General features: G+C 41.9%; 2 protein-coding genes across 5 annotated transcripts in view; one reads left to right on the plus strand and one right to left on the minus strand.

The window, feature by feature from the left end:
- foxl2l (forkhead box L2-like) overlaps window positions 1-14,957 on the minus strand; it is a 113,423-nt gene that overhangs the window by 37,024 nt on the left and 61,442 nt on the right. The window lies entirely within an intron of this gene.
- Window positions 8,686-10,334, plus strand: her9 (hairy-related 9). Of its 2 annotated transcripts, none has more exons than XM_024293623.2 (4): window positions 8,686-8,969; window positions 9,050-9,145; window positions 9,222-9,309; window positions 9,387-10,334. In XM_024293623.2, the coding sequence occupies exons 1-4, from the start codon at window positions 8,862-8,864 to the stop codon at window positions 9,965-9,967; spliced, it is 873 nt and encodes a 290-aa protein (XP_024149391.1). In that variant the 5' UTR covers window positions 8,686-8,861; the 3' UTR covers window positions 9,968-10,334. The 2 variants fall into 2 exon arrangements, with proteins under 2 accessions (XP_024149391.1, XP_024149390.1); XM_024293622.2 differs by having other exon boundaries at window positions 8,687-8,969; window positions 9,384-10,334.

Consider the following 14,957-nt stretch of genomic DNA (forward strand, 5'->3'; position numbering starts at 1 on the left):
AATCCCGGCTGGGACCTTTCTGTGTGGAGTTTGCATGTTCTCCCCGTGCATGCGTGGGTTTTCACCGGGGACTCCGGCTTCCTCCCACCGTCCAAAAACATGCTTCATAGGTTAATTGGTGACTCTAAATTGACCCTAGGTGTTAATGTGAGAGTGAATGGGTGTGTGATTGAGGCCCTGAGACAGACAGGCGACCTGTCCAGGGTGTATCCCGCCTTCGCCCATTAGTAGCCAGGATAGGCTCCGGCACCCCCGCGACCCCGAAAGGGAAGAAGCGGCCAAGAAGATGGATGGATGGATGGAAAAACTTTGATAGTTGTTGTGGCTCACATGTTACCCTTTGGGGTGCTGCACCTCACTCTAGGGCAGGGGTATTCAAATCCAGGCCTCGAGGGCCGGTGTCCTAAATGTTTTCCAACCAACCTTCCATTGAAGCTCCTTATTGGCTGCTAATTTCCAGGATCAGGTATGTTTAGCCAATAAGGAGCTTCAATGGAAGGTTGGTTGGAAAACATGTAGGACACCGGCCCTCGAGGCCTGGATTTGAATACCCCTGCTCTAGGACATTACTGGACCAACTTTAACACCATAAACCAGTCATAAAGGTTAACAGAGGTATCCTTCCCCTGCTGCACCAGGACCACCAATTCTTTAATCTTCTTTAGCCCTTCACATTTGATCCTTTGTCTTGGAGTCCCCACCCTCTGTTTTAAATGTTGTGCATGGGGCTGAAGGGGATGCCTGTCCCATGGAGTGTAACCCTGTTCAAGAGTGCCCAGAAGGGCCATATCTGTCATAGCACATTCCCCTGTGCAGCTATGAATGAAGTGCTGTGGTGCGCCCGAGCAGCAAGTGTGGAGCTCAAAGGCCGACTCAAACGCTGTAATGTAATTATGTGGACAGTCCCTCAGATCCATTAGCTTGAAATTGTGCTGCAGACCCTATTCAGTCAGTGGGTTACCATGTCTTTCCTAAATGGGGGGTGGGAGGAGGGCTCTGAAGTCATCTGAAAGGACCTCCTCTGTACTTCTTGTGCTCATTGTCTTTTTAAGCCTGTTATTAGGGGGGAATCAAGTTTCAGCACTCTGCTGATGACAGCATCAGAAACTTTACTGTGAGATCACAAACGTTTTAACTCCCTTAGTGACACCGCCAACCATTAAACTAACTTGTTTTTTGTCAGAATAATTATCAACACTTCATTAGTGAGAATGCAGAACTTATGATTTGTAAAACTATTTCTGTAACTCTGAGAGAAATTAGTAAAATATGAAAAAAAAAACGTACTACACAACAAAAACAGAATTTTAAGAAAGTTAAAAGAAATTGTTTCAAGAATTAAAATGTCATAATTTTTGTTTTGCAAGAAATCTAATCTTATCAAGAAAGGTTTTCAAAAACAAAATAATCTTAGTTTAAGAAAAAATGTCTTAGTGACTTGAATTTTTTTCCTTGAAATAAAAATTCTTGGTAGGACTAGTTTTCAGAGTTTTTTTTTTTTAAATTACTTAAAAAAATAATAATAATAAAATGGAATTATTTTTTGGGAACCAGTTTTGCTGTGTACAGTAATGTGAGGTTAACTCAAGAGAAACTGTGATACCTATATCTTGGACTAACAACACTGACAGAACAAACAGGTAAAATCTTGGTTATTTCACTTAAAAACCACTTAACAAGTGGCACATGAAAGCTCCTTTCTCATCTGGGCATTGAGATGAAAGTAGAGATTGCATTAGTCTTGTAGTTTACAAAACATGTCTTAAACATTTATTTAAGAATCACATTAAAGGTTCCAGTCATTTCCAAAATTCAATTTGGTGCTTTGTGTTTACCTAATCTCTGGCATTCGCACAGACACCAGTGCAAATGTCCAAATGCGTCACTGCACAACTTTAAAGGCCTTTCCCATGTATTGCAGTCTAGTGACCCATTCTAAATAACCTATATCATTGGGGAACTGCTGTTTATAAAGGAGTCCATTGGGACGTCTGCTGAAAGGGTTTTTTTGGGTGGAAGCCTGGATGAAAAGTGTAAAGAGGAGGATAAAAGAAAGCATAGGAGATGTCAGGACGCCTTTGGTTGGAAAACAAACTGCAGAGACCAATGTGAGTTGACTTAATCTGATTAGACTAACCTCATCAACAGCCCACTTAAAAGGGAGAAGAAAGCCTTGCAGTGGGGCGAGAAGGAAGAGAAAGGAGCCCCTCTCTGTGGAGAAAGCCACCGAGGCTGTGTGAATAAACCACATTGTACTGGACATGCTGGTCTGCAGATGGCAAAATGACAACAAGCTGCTTGAAAAGTGAGGCAAATATAATTGATCACAGGGTCTTTTTCCCAATGCAGGTATGAAAACAGCTAAGGGAGTAATGAGATTAAAGAAGAATGAAATGAAAGTTCATTATGGAAGCAATGCTTTCCCTCACATTTGTGGTGCAAACATGCAGCTTTGAAGTCTTTCACTGGATGCACCCATCCCACTAAGGCCATGAGAAATTTCTCAAATTCATAATCATTTATTCAAATGCTAACTTCTTATGAAGCACCCTGCTGGCCGGATAATACATCAAACAAAGCGGCGAAAGGAGAAAAAAGCTGAGGTGGGTGAAAACTTAATCTGATCCCTCCTGTACGACACAGCTTATAAAATATCTCACTTTAAGGATAAAATTCACTAAAAAACGTATTTTACACAAAAAGTTTGTTTTGACTAATGCCAATAAATCCCTGCAGCCAGAGTGTGAGCTGGAAGCAGCACCTGCAGGAGTCCTTTAACTCAGATTAGATCTGCTGGTGTCAGGGATCTGACTTCACACGTTTTAAAGACTTCACAGCACTAACTGGCACTAAAAGGACCTTTGAAATCCTGCTGTCATCTCCAATTTGGAAACACAACATCACATGACTGAACTGAGACTGTCAGTGCCACCTGTTAACAAGTATCCAGAACCTTGATGGAAGTCATAGTTTTTCTTGGAACATTTAAAAGGACATGATGTGGGATTTATGTGCTATGACAATATTGATCCTTATATTTTTTTCCATGTCATAAAAGTCATTATCAAAGAATACGCTAACATTTGACTGTGGGTCTAAAATCATATATATATATCACCATTTTCTGGTGCTTTATTTGAAGATAAGGGTTTGTAAATTTCTGTTCAAGGTATGAGAATGTGGACTGCTTCTTATGTGTCAAATTATACATTAAATGTAAAAAATATAAAAATTATACATCTATTTACAGTTATAGAAATATATATTTATCAGTTAAAAAAATATATGTATATATATGTTTTTGTGCTTATTATTTGCCACCACCACCCTCCCGAAAATGGATATAAAATAGCTTGAACAAGTGTTTGCAACCTGAGGTTTCGGAGCCATATGCGACTCCTTTATCTCTCTATTTTTGTTTTTAAAAACAATCCTAATGCACAGAATAAATAATACATTATTAATTTAGGTTTTGTCATTTTTGTTTAGATTTTGAACATGTCAGATATCTGGACAAAATACTATCAGAGTGGTTCACTGTTAGAATAAGCTAAAGCTCATATTCTTATTTTCTGCTGGACAACAGCATCTTTTTGATGTTTAGAGACAAAGTTAAATACATTTACATGTGACATTTTTTGTAGAATAATTTAATTGTACACCAATTTGTCAATTTTATACTTGACAGTAAAAGGAGAGAGAGTCATAGTGATATAAAAGGTCATGTTTGCCTTTTCTGCTTTTTAAACTGAAATAAATCTGCAGCAGCAGGAGGATCTTATTTGATACAAGGTGCACTTTATTTTGAAAGGAACTTGTATGTGCTTATTTCAAATGTAAAATAAGTTAACACGTTTTTAAATAAACATCAATATATCAGTGTAATAATTCATTTATTGTACATATTTAAAATCTGAATGTTATTAGTAAATATTTAACAGTCACAAAAGCATACATTTTGTGTATTTTTTTAGGCAATAGATTTTGTGGCTCTTGCTGGGTTTTGGTTTGTAAGAAATTTGATGACTTTTTATTGTTAAAGTCCCACTCCCATCATCTTTTGATCTATTGTACCAATATTCCAAGTTTAGTTATGCCATTTTTAGCCAAAATCAAAAAACCTATGTCGTTTTCTAGAGCATATTTTATGCAATTCATTAGATATTCACCAGAGAAATGTTGGCTGGACTGTTGGTGCAGAGTAAGCCTGTGCTTATTTCCCATCATCCTTTTTTTTACACTCACTCATTATCTTACATCCCATCACAACCCCAGCTAATATTATCAGTGCAATAAAAAACAGTGAGAAACATTGGAGCTAGCTACAGCTGTGTGGTTTTGAGCTAGATGCCAACTCGAACGAAGAAAACAGACGTATGGATGTCTTTGTCTTAAAGTGGATGCACAGGAATGTGAGCAAGGAGCTTGTAGCCTGTCGATTGTAGTTACTCGTAAAAACTACAAGCGTTTTCAAACTACATCTGTCGTTTGAACCTGATTCCCCATCATTTGAATAAAAAAATACTCAGAAATGCAATTGTGATCTTAATTGTCTTTATATATGTCCTCCATCATCAGAAAGATGCTACAAAAATATGTTAAAACACAATTTTCATTGGAGTGGGTCTTTAAAGGTTGCAGACCCCTGAGCTTGAAGTACTACAATTCACAAAAAATGTCAAATTGAAAGCATTAACATCTAGACATATTTAGAGTATTGTTTATGCTTAGTTTTTTTCCCTCTGTTGTGCTTCATTTCCGCTCTGAAATATCCCAAGTGTCTAAAATAAAGCAAAAACCACCCAAACAGGCATTGTAACTTCTCCATGTTTGGGATTCATTGTGGTAAATGCGACTGCAATAAGCGCTTGATTTGGGAATGTGTATAAAGGGATTGTCCAGCCAACACCAGCTAATACAGATATAATTGACTCTCCGTCTGCATTCTGCACATGGATTTGGAGAAGTGCACCGGCTCATTGTACAACAACAAATTAAGCTGGCAGCAGTCAAAAGGAGCACTGAGCACTGAGCAAACCTGAACAACAGGCTACCGAGCTTTACTAAATCTGCAAACACAGCTTCTGCCTCCTTTTCGCCACTTTCATCTCCTCCGACAACAGACTTCTGCCTCATAAAGCCAAGACGAAAGCAGGTACTTCTGGTGTCTGGTGAATGTTGTTCATTAACAGTCGCCGTCCTCTACATTTCTGATGTCGGCGTCAGCTTTAATGCTCCTCTAATGACAAAGTCACTCGAGAAGTTTCTTGAAGTTAAATTTCTTTCTTCACTGTCTTTTATCAAGTATGCGTCTTTGAAATGCAGGAATGTAAAGGAGGAATTACCGATGGAAGAGTTTTTGAGAAGACGCTGGACTTCCTCTGACTTCAGACTGAGTTTAACAGGTGCTCCACGACTTTTAAATAGTTATCAAATTAAATTCCCTTTTCGCCCCGCTGCTAGAAGCAGTGGATGCAGAATCTTTGTGTGTGTCCTCAGTAGAATTACCGCAGCTTCATTTGTGCCAATCCAAAAGCAAATAAAGGAGATGTGAACCCAAGCACACACAGCTGGCCCTTAAGACTCAGGAGGGTCCTGCGTAAACAAGTGTCCAGCATGCCCCGGCACAGATCCCCGAGGTGGGATATGAGCCACTGAACAATGGCTTGTGCTGCCACAGCGACGGGGCGGATGCAGGACTTAAAGTTTTATTACATTTGGCTTACTTTAATACTGGTCAAGGGGGGATCACAGACTTTGTCGTCAGTTTGAAGACTACAATGACATCTTTGCCTCCTTGGAATTTCTAATGCCACCATTGTTGCATGAGGCCCACTAACTTGACATGGAAATGTGTCACTGTTTTACTCCAAATTATAGAAACAAGAGGGAGCAGCAGCTGTTGTGTTCTCATCGATTTACTTGTTTCCTTTTATTTTTCAGTATAAAATTCTTTTTATAAATAGATGGAAAACTGACATTTATTTGTAAGACCATTCTGGACAAAAAAATAAAATAAAATGCACAAAAGAAATCAACACAACATTCAAGGTAAGGCGGTGTTCTTAAGTGTAATCAAATATATTTTGATCTATATTTAAAATCCTTCCCAGTTGTCTTTTAAATGTGATAATGCCATTATTTAGCCAATATTAAAAAATCTGTAATTTTTTCTAGGACACCGTATCTGCTGAGCCACTGGAGATTAACAGAAATTTGCCCGTTGGTTTTTGGGCGCAGAAGTAATCCTCAACTGTAATCCTAGTATTCTTTGGCTAGCACTCTCTCTCGCTACCTTACAGCTCCTCACATCCCCAAGCTAACATTAGCATAGCTAATGATGAACAATATTGGAGCTCTGCACCCATAAAAGATGAAAGCTCAGACAAGGAAAAGGTAGAAATGTATGGATCTGTTTGTCTGCAGGTGAGTACATCAGAATTAGAGCGGAGATGGGAGACTCCATCGGACATTTCAGTTGTTGTGTTCTGAATAAAAACACTCAGAAATGCACTTTTTTGTTAAATTCTTTTACATATTTATGTAAAAAACATCAATAACACAATTTTCATTGAAGTGGGTCTTTAACAAATAATTATTCATATTTATTTACAGAACTGTAGGTATTACTATATCCTTAAAAGTAAGCTTTAATAATTTTCTGAAGCTTTTTGATTAAAAGTTTACGAAAGTTGTTGATCCAAACAGCTGACTGTAAATAAAAAGTGTTTTACTTTTTTGACATAACATTAAGTTGCCATCATTTACCCTGCTTAATACATTAACAAACAGATAACCTAAGTGGGACTTTATCCGCTCAATTTTCATGTAGACCTCATGAAATAAAGTTCATGTTTCCTCTTGTGAAATCCTTCTAATAACACAATCACTTTGACTTTCGCAATGAATGAAAGCACTAAACAAATAATTAAAGTTTGAGCTTTAGGACTGCTGCTTTAAAGGGATTTGATACCATTCCATTTTACAAAGTTCAGCATCAAAATGCAAAATCTGTGGCCTCTACTTCAGCAGAATTTCCTTCATGACGGCCTGCAACACTTTAATGAATTGTTTTGCAAATATTCAAGATAATTTTTTCTTCTTACATTTAGGGTATACAAAAAAAGATTATTAGTATTTATGAGGCAATGCAGAATTTTTAAGCAAAAAATTACTGGTTTATGCATTTTCATCAGGTTTTAATTCAGTTTTTGCCCAGCTGCTTTCATTTAATAAATCGTCTCATCTCTTTCTTTCATATCATAACTTTGCCTTTAGTTTAATAAATGTATTTGTCACATTATTTTTGTTGCCTTACTTTTTACTTTGTGTCAAAGTGAGTGGCGAGACAGGCATTTCAAAATAAAGTTACAGAAATCTGTTTCATTTTTGAAGTTCAAAGAAGGCGCCCTCTTGTGGCCATTTACAGGAAAGGTGAGACAAATATTTTTAACTCTAAATAAAATGAAAAATTGTAACTTGATTATAATTTAAATATATAACCATAGAACTCATTTGTATATGAGAAAAACACATTAACATTCAAAATGTCAAAAAAGGTCGAGTAATTTTTGTAGATTTATAAGATGACTTTTATATGAGGATCACTAGGTGGCGCCCTCATCCCTTTTCACTGTTTACAGAAGTTCAGTAAAGGGTTTCTAGTTTGTTTTTGTTTGTTTATTTTTGGTACGGAAGCCTGTAGTCCTTTTCCTCAGTGCATAAACCTTAATGGATTCAACGTCACATTTTACGTGGTTCTGGCTTTTAATCCAAATTATCTGATTATGCTAGTAAAAAAAATCAACAAATAAAAACTTTATAATCTTAAAATTCCTTTTTTTAAAAGTGATCATCGGATTGTGCTGATTTATTATGTTTAGTAATGATTTTTTCCTTCTTGCGCCTGTTCCAGTGCGCAAATTGTAATCTGCAAGTTTTGGCACGTGCTCGCCACAGACTGGAGGACACTGGGCGCGAATGGCACGCGGACAGATGTGCAGCCCTCCTCGTCCTTCCCCTACCTCCCCTCTTGTTTGAGCTGCTCCCGCTCCAGGATGATTGACAGCGGGTTTGTGGCGCAGCCAATCCCCGCGCGCGCTGGCTTATTTGCATAAAGTGGCCGCATGCCATTGGCTTGGTGCGTGCCGCTGCGCACCGCCTCGCGTGCCGTGACAGCTGTCTGCTCCTCTGAGGGCCAAAGAGTCTTAAAATAGATCAAAACGTGCGTTTGAGTGAGAGTCTGCGGATTTCTATATCTGATACTTTGCAGAACGTGTTACACAACAAGTGAAATGACTGAACATTTCTGTGAGATAAAGTCTTTTACGCGCGGATTTTTATTGTTCTTGAAATAATAATCTGTTTGGGTGATTGCTGTGCACGAACACGCGCACATTGCGAAAAAAAAAGAAAAAAGCAGGAAGCAAAGGTCCTAAAATTCCCAGTTTTATCACCTCACAGCCCGACCCGACCCGGCTCGGTCGCTGCGCGCTCCGCTTTGTTGTTTGTCCCTGCAGGGCTGATTGAGCAGCGCGTGACTGACGGCCCGCGAGGGTGTTGACCAATCAGCAGCCTGCCCCGCGCCCAATGGGTGAGGCCTGCCTGTCATTGGCTGAAGCGAGTGTGGGAAAGAATGCAGAGAGGGTTTCACACGAACTGGGAGCACGCGAGGCGTCTATAAGAACCGCAGCGGCGTGTGTCGGCGGCAGATGTGGAGAGCTGCTGTGCGCGGTGCGGTGCGCGCTCCCGTCCTCACATGACAGCGCAGTGATAGCCAGGCGGAGGAAGACGACTCTCATGCTCCTGCTGTGATTTGCTTCCAGAAAGGGATTTAATTGTTTTACCTGTGTGGATCAATAATGCCGGCTGACAGCATGGAAAAGCAGACGGCTTCTCCGATGGCCGGAGCGCCTGCGAACGGATCACACACGCCGGATAAACCCAAGAACGCCAGCGAGCATCGAAAAGTAAGAAGTTCTCACATGATGAGACGCTTCATCATATTAATCATTTTCTTATTCATTAACTATACATTTATGTTTTCCAGTCTTCCAAACCCATCATGGAAAAACGCCGGAGAGCGAGAATCAACGAAAGTCTGGGACAGCTGAAGACTCTCATCTTAGACGCACTTAAGAAAGATGTATGTTAGAAAGCAAACGAACACACCCTGATCTTCCTTTGAGAGCCAAAGTTCAAGGATTTATTGTCTCCCGCAGAGCTCCAGACACTCCAAACTGGAAAAGGCAGACATCCTGGAGATGACGGTGAAGCACCTGAGGAACCTGCAGCGCGTGCAGATGAGCGGTAAGTTCAGCTCGGAATCAAACCATGTCGAGATGCGACAGCCACGTCACTGATCCCATTTCCTCTTGTTCCAGCAGCGCTCTCGGCGGACGCTTCGGTCCTGAGTAAATACAGAGCCGGATTCAACGAGTGCATGAACGAGGTCACCCGCTTCCTGTCCACCTCTGAGGGGGTCAACACGGAAGTGAGGTCGAGGCTCCTCAACCACCTGTCCAGCTGCATGAGTCAGATGATGTCCATGAACTACCCCCAGCAGACTCCGTCCCAGCAGGCGCACCTGGCGCAGCCGCTCCACGTGCAGCTCCCGTCCTCCCTGCCCATCAGCGGTGCGGCCATGACCTCCAAGCTCAGCCCCGCCGAGGCCGTGTCCCCCAAAGTCTTCGGCGGCTTCCAGCTCGTCCCTGCACCCGACGGACAGTTCGCCTTTTTGATCCCTAACCCAGCCTTCGGCTCCGCCACGGCACCGGTCATCCCGCTTTACGCGAACGCGGGGGTGCCCGTCGCGGTCAACGCCAGCCCGGTGCACGGCAGCTCGGCCCCCACCGCCTCGTCTCCGGTCCACGGCATGACCTCCTTCTCCGGGGGGTCACAGGCGGTCAGCCCGGTGGGGGTCAGCACGGGCTCAGAGAGCAGCGAGCCGGTGTGGCGGCCCTGGTAGCTGAGAGACACTCAAGGGAATCTGTGCGTAACGTTTCCACATCGGACTGATGCGCACAGCTGTTGCGGGGGAAGAACTCGTCCAGCGGGATACCCCCGCACTTCTGCATGTTTCGTTTTATGGAACAGAGAGTTTCGCCTTTTATTGCTGCCGACTCCAACATTTGGGTGTCGGTGGTGAAGATGTAGATTGAAGATCAACAGGAAACTTTTCTTATGAAGTACTTTTATGAAAAGGTTTAGTTTTGTACAGAGGTGGAACTGACTGTTAAACCAAAGCTGTGTTTTATATTCTGTATTGTTTTGCGTTGAAAAGAAAGTTTGGGGGAAAATCCCGTTCTTTGAATAATAAAATACATTAAAAATCCTCACTGTCTTGTTTTATAAACTATGACTTTCTCGTGCGTAAAAAGACGAATTTGTCTTCAGTTTGGCGGGAATTACTCACATCTGTCTGCAGTTGTTCCAAAAAAGGGGATGCGTTTTTGTAGGATTGAAGTAAAGGTAATTAAAAGTTTGAAAGGGGTCTCATCCTGTATGCAGCGGGAGCTTTAAGAAGTCTTAAACCCTATTCATGAGCCTGGGAAATACGCGCAGGGGTTAATGTCACTAACAGATTGCCTCAGTGAAAGGAGAATATGGAAGGATCCTCGCTTTCTTTTGTGCATCAATTGTTCAGTTTCTCTCCCAGCGGGCCTACAAGGAGGGGACGAGGGAACCGGCTCTTCTTCAGTCGGGGGAGGGGGATACCTGTAGCAGGTCAAATGTGTGCAGATAGATATATTTTACCAGTTTAATAAGTTAAAAAACGACTCGTTTGGGGCTTTTTACGCACAGATTGTAAGCCTATCTGCGCCCTAGGAGTGGGGTTCGGAACGGAGGGCAGAGTTCCTGGGTGTCAGGCGGCTTAACGCTGCCGTGTGTCAGAAGCTTGTGGTGAGCCTGGGGGCCCCGCGCTCCAGATTAGATTACAGGCTGGTGACCAGCGGTCAAAACCTCATAACATTTAATACTCCACCGGCGCGTCTTCGGTGCGTAAATCGCTGGCACAGCCGCAGATAAACAAATAAACAAACCAAAAAGGAACTACTTCTTCACATAGAGATACTCTGAAATCATTTAGAGTTTTTAAAATAAACCACAAACAGTTTGAACGTGTTTTAAATACTTGATATGGGTGTTTTTGAAGGTGGATTCGGTTGGAGCGGCTCGTTAATTGAGGTATTTACCCTCTCACTTTCACCCAGCAGAGTGAGTGCCCTGCAGATGACACCGCCAGCAAATGACACACCGAAACCCCGCTGCCAGCGACGCTTCAGCAGCTTCCTTTCCGCGCGTATGCATTCTGAAACACCAGTTGGCAGCATCTGAGGCTTTTGCGGTCGTTCCTCTCTGCCTTCGCGTCTGACTTAAAAAGTTGAGAGATGCCTTTGTGGAGCTGAGGTCGTGAGAACCAAGCGAACTAGTCCGCCTGCAGCCGGGCGCAGCGCCAGTCAGTAAATCCCCGCTGGCAGGCCTGGGTCGTGCAGCCGCCCTGCAGAGGTGAGGAGGCGGACATGCACGCACGTGGACGACAAGGAGGGCGCCTGGTTTGTGTAAACAGGAAGGATCCGTGGGGGTTTGGATCATACTAAAACGAATATTGTCTTGCAAGACGTTTACAAGAAGAAACCAACAGAAACTGCGCGGCTGAGCGCACTGACGCACTTCACAGCGCTAAAATAGAAGCGCCTGTGAGAACAAGAGCAATATCCTCATGATAATTGCGCGCATCTTCAAACCTGAACCGATCAGTTTGCAGCACACGGGTCACCAAGCTTTAAATGAAAACGAAACCGGCGGGAATTCCTCTCCAGTGATGAAAAGGATTCCTGCAGAGGGCTGGATGTCCCTCAGGGACCCGCGCAATCACGTCCCTTGGGAGAGCTCTCCATATAAAGAGAGGGTCGGGGTCATCAGAGGAGCCACAAATTATCATTCTCATTAGCGACTGAATGGCGGAACGCGCGCATTGCGCTGCCGCCAAACCTCTTCCACCACTTCTCCTTCCAGTCTGGGCTGCACATGTGACTTTTAAGATCTTGGTTTGAAAGAAAACACATTAATTGTCAGCTCCTCGGGTTACTTAGTGATTTTTATTTGATGCTTCAAGTCTTCTCAGAAAGTTTTTATGCACCAAAACTTCAAGATGTCTCAAAGCACGTTTTCACTGAACAAAAACAAAGCAGGTGGTTATCCTGGTTAGTTCCCCCTCAGTGAGACTGATCATAGTCCATGCTTGTTGACAGTGGTCATGGATGGAGAGCAGCCCCTGACTTTAACCCGACACAGAGGGACATGTCCTGCATGTTTTGGCACAGGTTGTGGTGAGGAAAAGGCGTGGCTGCAGAATGCCTGCAGGCAGGAGTGCATGTGTGTCAGCCTGTGTCTGGACACTCCTCCCTGCACCTGTTTTCTTAGGAAACAGAGAGGAGAAGCCAATATAAGGGCACGAAGACAGATGAACAGATTTAGAAGGGCAGGGACTTAAAACAACCACATTTATATACATAAATTGGCATTTTTAAGGGGTTCAAATGAAGTGTTTAGCTCTAATGGAGGTTAGATTGACAAATTTGATGTTTTCTTTCTGTTTGACATCATATTTGACTCATGCCACCTTGTTAACAGGTGTTTCTTCCTCCTGCTTTCACCATACTCGTCTTCCTCTTCTGCTTGCTTGCTCTTTTTCGGCTCCCCTCTGGCCTCCCTTCCACCTTTTGTATTTATAGCAAAGGCAGCATGGATATACCACTTATCCGGGGAGCTGGGTGTGAGGTGTTGTGCGAGTGCGCACAGAGGAGCTGAAACAGGCACACGCACGCAGACATGTCAAGCCTCATCAAATATCACAGGGCCCGGGTGCCGCGTGCTCCCTGTTGATCCTTGCCGCTTGTCTGCAGAGCATATGTCTGAGGCCAGGTTTGACTTTTCAGCAGCTTCTTTAGTTTCATGGCATCGGGCTTGAGCCTCACAGTCTTTGCCGCTGGTGCAGATTCCAGCGCAGAAAGCTAAGGGTCTTCTTGACAGGGGTAAAGGTCACGCGCAGACTCCGAGATGCATCCGAGAGGAGCCTTGGCTGTCTTCAAATCTGGACTCATTTTATTTATGATTTTGAACCAGGACATCCCTGTTTTTCTGCAGCCATGTTTGAATCTGATAAGAAACAATAAATACACAAAAAGTGGTATATTGTAATAAAATCTGTCAAAACGATAACAATACTGCATTTGCATCATATGTTTTTAGTAAGTAAGTGTTTTTACGAAAATGTGTTTGACAAAATCACATAAATTTATGATTTATGAGTTATAGAAATATTCATATTTAGGTTTGTTAACCTCATTATTCAACTTTAAGTTCCAATCTGCTCAAAAACCAAATAAAGTTTAAAAAAGTGGATCATTTTGTAATATTTTATTCACTTTTGTGCAATTTTGCTTGTTGAAAAGCATAAAAATAGAAGCACAGAGGTATATAACTCAATGTCACCCCCTAGTGTAGCTCCAACAGCTGCAGGTTGTGTGTGTGTGTGTATATACAAGTGTGAGTGACTCATTGGGTCTTGTGTCTCACAACAAGCCCTGACTTGTCCCCAATTTGACACTTCAGAAGATCGGTGTGTGAGTCATGTGTCTGTCCGAGATGTTTGTCTGTTGTTTATAGATGAATACTTTTTGTCCTCTTCCTTTCCTGTTGTGTGGTTTTCGTGTGTTTCTCAGTGTAGTGAGCTGCATTGTGTTGCTGGATGACTGTGAGAAACAGTTTTTGCCCTACTTTATGTGGATCTTGTGAGATAAATGCGTCATTTAAATAAAAAAAAAGCAGCAATAATATCATTGCTCTGTGTTTTAAGGGCTGATTGCTGGAAAAAACTTGGTTAAATTAAATTATAGCTTCAAAACATGATGAAAAAAATCTTGTTTATCTTTTAAACATTATACATTATTACAAACTGTAAAAATATCTGCATGGAAGGTTTATTTTAGCACCTAATAACAAAAGAAAAACTTGTATTATATATTTGTTTTTGTAGGATAAAAACTCTCTTAAGTAGATCTGTGAAAGCTTAAGCGTAGGGTTTTCCTATAATTTACACTATGTCTTGTTCTTTTGAATTTTTCATCTCTTACATTATACAAAGTGCAACCTTTATGCATTCTTGCCTCTGGAACAAACCAACGTTATTACCTTGCATTTACTAAAACGCTAAGTTAGCGTTCTATGTTTTCTGTCAGCACGTTGCTGGAAGATCAAGGAAAGTCTGATTCCAGGTCTGTGAAAAACAAGCATGGCTGACAGTAGGATGTTCGACTCTGGGAAGTGTTGAAAAGCATCCCTTCCTGAGCAGCTTCCCTGCTGTGCAGACCTGTGGTCCCCTTTGGACTTTGGTTAATCTAAGTGGTGACAGCCGCACTGTTGCAAGGGCATTATCACTTTAGAGCTGGGGGCTGGAGGGGGAAAGGGAGGGGGTGTTCCTTGAACAGGCAAACAGGATGTCCTGGTGTCTGGTCCCGTCTAATATGGACTGTCCTTTGTTAGTGTCTCTGTGGATGTTTGAGTAAATCCTTCTTGCAGATGTAGCTAGCTCTCCATGAAGCTCTTCCTTCTCTGTCTCTGTAACTGAATTCTTTTCCTTTTCATTCCTGGAAAATTTCCCAACATATAGATGTAATGTGGGCATAGCATCTACACTTTAAATTGTATTTTTTAAATATAAAATACACCTGGAACAAAGTGGAACCTGGATAGGTTTATATTTCTGTTCATGTTCACAGCTTGGAAGTCCTGATTTGTAATCCACATGTCACATTTTTTGGATGGAATTTAAATGTTTCAAACAGCAGTTTCCTCAATTTCCTTCCAGACTGAAGACTTGGTGATTAGTAAATCTAAGTTAAAGCCCCACTCATCTTTTGATCTGTTGTAAAAGGGTTCCCAGTTTTTTTTTT

This window comes from Oryzias melastigma, linkage group LG7 (assembly GCF_002922805.2).
Source record: "Oryzias melastigma strain HK-1 linkage group LG7, ASM292280v2, whole genome shotgun sequence".
Lineage (NCBI taxonomy): Eukaryota > Metazoa > Chordata > Actinopteri > Beloniformes > Adrianichthyidae > Oryzias > Oryzias melastigma.

What these genes read in the sequence shown, in the direction of transcription:
- her9 (XM_024293622.2), top strand. Translation starts at nt 8,862, where the DNA reads ATGCCGGCTGACAGCATGGAAAAGCAGACGGCTTCTCCGATGGCCGGA. An exon ending in TAGACGCACTTAAGAAAGAT is followed by an intron (nt 9,146 to 9,221) that starts GTATGTTAGAAA and finishes TGTCTCCCGCAG; the next exon opens with AGCTCCAGACACTCCAAACT. An exon ending in GCAGCGCGTGCAGATGAGCG is followed by an intron (nt 9,310 to 9,383) that starts GTAAGTTCAGCT and finishes CTCTTGTTCCAG; the next exon opens with CAGCGCTCTCGGCGGACGCT.